At 41.8% G+C, this 4,150-nt stretch overlaps 1 protein-coding gene across 1 annotated transcript; it reads left to right on the forward strand.

The window, feature by feature from the left end:
* Nucleotides 1-1,042: 1,042 nt before the first annotated feature.
* LOC148016171 (uncharacterized) lies at nucleotides 1,043-3,690 on the forward strand. Its single transcript, XM_087663875.1, has 4 exons — nucleotides 1,043-1,222; nucleotides 2,162-2,350; nucleotides 2,502-2,598; nucleotides 3,102-3,690. The coding sequence occupies exons 1-4, from the start codon at nucleotides 1,043-1,045 to the stop codon at nucleotides 3,551-3,553; spliced, it is 918 nt and encodes a 305-aa protein (XP_087520001.1). The 3' UTR covers nucleotides 3,554-3,690.
* The last annotated feature ends 460 nt before the right edge of the window (nucleotides 3,691-4,150 follow it).

Genomic DNA, 4,150 nt, shown 5'->3' on the forward strand with positions numbered 1-4,150 from the left:
GTTATGGTCAAGAACAAGTATCCCATACCCAATATAGATGAACTTTTAGATCGCCTACATGGAGCCAAGGTTTTTTCCAAGATTGATCTAAGATCCAATACAATCAAATCCAAATCAAGGAACAAGATATCCCAAAGACTGCCTTCAACACTAGGTATGGTCATTATGAATTTTTGATCATGCCATATGAAGGAGTTTGAGGTCATCATCGATGCTAGCATCATGGCACTAGGATGTGTTCTTACTCAAGAAGGGCATCGAGTGGCCTATTCTTCTCACAAGCTTAAACCCTATAAGAAGAATTATGCTGCACATGACCTTGAGATTTTAGCAATCATTCACGCCCTGAAATTATGGCGCCACTACTTGCTCTCGGAAGAAGATTCACTCTTGTGACAGACCACAAAAGCATCGAAGTGGATTTTCACCCAATCGAATCAAAACATGAGACAAAGAAGATGGATTGAGGTCCTCTGAGAGTTTGACTTTGAAATAAAGTTTTGTTCTAGTGGAAAGGACAATGTGGTAGAGCTGACACCTCAAGCAGAAATCTTTCCCAATTTTTTGATTGATGGAATAACCAATCATCAAAAGATTTCTTACAAGTCTAATATCCATGCCTAGCAATCCTATATTAGAGGGTGTAGCAGTTGAAAGACCTAAGGACTCCGATTACCTTGAGTTAAAGAGGTCCATCCAATTTGGGGGATATAGCCAAAATGTAGAGCTCAAATTCAAGCACTACCACAGTAAGGACAAGCTTCTATAGTACTATCACACGTTGTATGTGCCCAATAGTTGGGACCTTAAGAAGAAGGTTCTATGGGAGGCCTATAACAATTCAATAGTTGGACATCCCGACTACAGAAAGATTATAAATGCAGTAAGAAGAAGTTATTATTGGCCAAGAATGAAAGTTGATGTGCTAAGTTCTGTCACTCAATTCTTGAGTTGTCAACGAATTAAGGCTGAAAGGCTCTGATAGCTGCTAGGAGAGCTACACCTATTGGGCATGCCACAAATGAGGTGGGAGTGTCCTAACATGGATTTTGAGGTAGATCTTCCAACAGTGCAAGGTGGAAATGACTCAATTCTATTAGTTGTTGATATGCTGACGAAGGCCACTCGCATCATTCTTGTGAATACTACCTTCAAAGCATCCGACATTGCAATGTTGTTCATCAAGGACATTTTGAGGCTACATGGATTGCCAGAAAGGATCGTCAGTGAGATAGAGACTCATTTTTCACCTCTAAATTTTGGACCTATCCCTTTCAAGCCATCGGCACATGACTCTGTTACAGTACCACCTATCATTCTCAAATGAATGGGTAGACTGAAAAAGGTAATCAAGTATTAGAAGACATTTTGAGAACATATTGTTGCATTGTAAGAGCATACTATAACGAGGAGCTCAAGAGATGGATTGAATACTTACCTTTACGGGAATTTGCCTACAATACCTCTCATACCAACAAAGGATTGATATGACCCTCTTCCACGCATTGTATGAGAAAGAATGCTCATCCCTTCAAATTTTCTGATCCAACCTTGAGGGTCCAAGTCTATCCATAGGGCTCTCCCTCTCCCTCTCCCTCTCCCTCTCCCTCCCTCTCTTTGCCATAAATTCTCTCTTTTTTACCAACGTAGTGCTCTCTCTCTCTCTCTCTCTCTCTCTCTCTCTCTCTCTCCCCAAATTCAAAATAGACAAAATAATCAAATCCATTTTCCTTCATTCACGTTGGGTGACATCTTTGCGCGGACCACATGTGAACCGAAAAAACATTTGCATGACATATTCAATTTAGAAATGTATGTTTCGAGATATTTGCACGCTTGATTGACTTTTCTTCGCATATGCAAAGGCCGGCCAAAAAGCCGAGCAGGTCTTCAAAGAAGTCGAGTCTTATCGCTTATGAGACGAAGTCGAGTCTTTGTGACAGTTGGACGAGGCCAACGACAACTTGATGGAAGAAACGCGCGCTCTCTCTCTCTCTCTCTGTCTGTCTCTGTCATTCTGTCTCACGCACGGTCTAAAACAATGGAATTGGCATGCGTTTACTTCTGTAGAAAGCGTGAAGCAAGCACTGGCAGACGAGCGATTCGGCCACAGGAATTTCGAGACGCCCACCAGTCCACGACATAGACTTTGAACCCGTGACTTCGCCATCTCGAGGAGATTCTCTTCTCGGCCTGTATTTTGAGCTTCCATGGCGGCGTCCTCTTCCTCCCCTTTGCATCCTCAGGAGTCACCCTCTTTGCTGTGAAGAAGATCCTCTGTACTATCACGCAATCTCTCCATCACCAGCCCCTTCACACTAGCATTCTTTCCTCAGCAGAAGATGATCAGGTTTCTCAGGGCTCTCTTTCGCAAGGGTATCTCTGTTCTACCACCTTTGGGTTTGATTGCTTTTGGGATTGTGGCTTCGATTTTCGATCATTCTTATAGATTTGTAATATTCATCAATGTTCATGGGTATCAATACTTGTCTGCGCATCAGATAACCCTATGCACATCCCCGTCGCAAAGGAAACTGCGCCATAGGGGTAGATCTGAGATCCACGCAGACTTGCTCCAAGATTTATATCGTTTTGCAGGTCTGAACTGATTGCCAGCAAGCGCATTGCCATGTGACATTTTGGCTAATCAAGAATCAATAATGTTAAGAGATTCTCAGAAAACCTGCAAAGGGATTTGCCATGAGTGCAACTGCTGAACTTGTATGACTTTTACATGGGATAGTTCCGCTTTTGTATTGTGCTGTTTCGGCAGCTCCATGATCTTAGTGGTTAATTGTATTTCATAACAGGGATTAATCAATTATCTTGATTGGTTTATGGGCACGGTCACATTTGCTGATGCAGCCTAATCGGATAATGACTTGTTTCTGGACGAATCTTAGAAAGCACATGTTTGTGGGTACATTGTGCATACCTTTAGTCGCATATGCCCTGATTTGTATGCAAACTCGAGTGCTTGCTTGAATTAGCATTGCATCAAAACTCTTTCTGAAGTTTTTGTTGTTGTTGTGAGACACTATTTGCGACACTTATCTGCATCAGAGAAGGTTGTAATTAATGGATATACTAATGTAAACCAGAAAGGAGCACCAGGAGTGGAAGCCGCAGTCAAAAGGCACTGCGTGGAAGCAGCAGACAACAAGAACGGCGTTATGATGGATTCTCAATATCAACGACAGCAGGGAACACATCGAAGGCAACCGTATTAGTGAATGACACAGACAAGACACTCCATTTGAAGGACAAAGTAGGGCCTGCCATCGGTGGAACCAGGTATACGATGCTGCCAAATAGTCAGATCGAAGTGACCCCATTGCAGCACACTTTCTTTAAGTTAGTAGCATATGCCATTGTTGAGGAGGAAGAGGATGGTGAACAAGGGAGCGAGCTGGGCAGTTCTGATGGAAGGAATAGTAAAAAGAAAGGAATTTACACCAGGCTTAGCATAGACAGTGATCAGCTAGCTGATCACAGACAGATAAGAATATACTTTGATGGTTCAAAATACAACCTCGATTTCTCACATCACTAGATATATCTGCACTTTGGGAGTCCATCAACCTTGTTTCCTTTGACATGTTCCTAGCATGCCATATTCATATATTGTATAATGCTTCTTGTACAATCCATCTTTTTGGAAATGAGAATTTTGTTTTGTTTTTGCTGGTATTTGTGAGCAAGTATGTTTTATCAAGCTAGCATTGTTTGCTGTAAACCTCTTCTTGGAATGTTGGTATAAGCAACTTCTAATGCCACCTCCCAGATCACCCTGAGAGGCTTGGTATTCATTTGATGTAGAGCTTTTGGCTCCAGCCATGCTATTGTGCAGGGAATTCATGGAAGCAGACCCATTGACAGACATTCTTCACTTCATACTAGATGGAATGCTCCCATTATTTGAAGCTTGTAATCAAAATCAATGTGCTAAAATACTTAGTTTCCAATTGACAGTTTTAGCTACAACACGGTTGCAGGATGGAATGCTCCCATTATTTGAAGCTTGTAATCAAAATCAATGTGCTAAAATACTTAGTTTCCAATTGACAGTTTTAGCTACAACACGATTGCAGAATCTGATCGAGGGAAAACACAGATTCACCCCCTTTATAAGGTTGGATGGTTGATAAAC

This window comes from Lygodium microphyllum, chromosome 23, assembly GCF_053477565.2.
Source record: "Lygodium microphyllum isolate KBCC chromosome 23, Lygodium_microphyllum_v1.1.10, whole genome shotgun sequence".
Classification (NCBI taxonomy): Eukaryota; Viridiplantae; Streptophyta; class Polypodiopsida; order Schizaeales; family Lygodiaceae; genus Lygodium; species Lygodium microphyllum.

What these genes read in the sequence shown, in the direction of transcription:
- LOC148016171 (XM_087663875.1), top strand. Translation starts at nt 1,043, where the DNA reads ATGGATTTTGAGGTAGATCTTCCAACAGTGCAAGGTGGAAATGACTCA. An exon ending in CCTCAGCAGAAGATGATCAG is followed by an intron (nt 2,351 to 2,501) that starts GTTTCTCAGGGC and finishes TCTGCGCATCAG; the next exon opens with ATAACCCTATGCACATCCCC. An exon ending in AGATTTATATCGTTTTGCAG is followed by an intron (nt 2,599 to 3,101) that starts GTCTGAACTGAT and finishes AATGTAAACCAG; the next exon opens with AAAGGAGCACCAGGAGTGGA.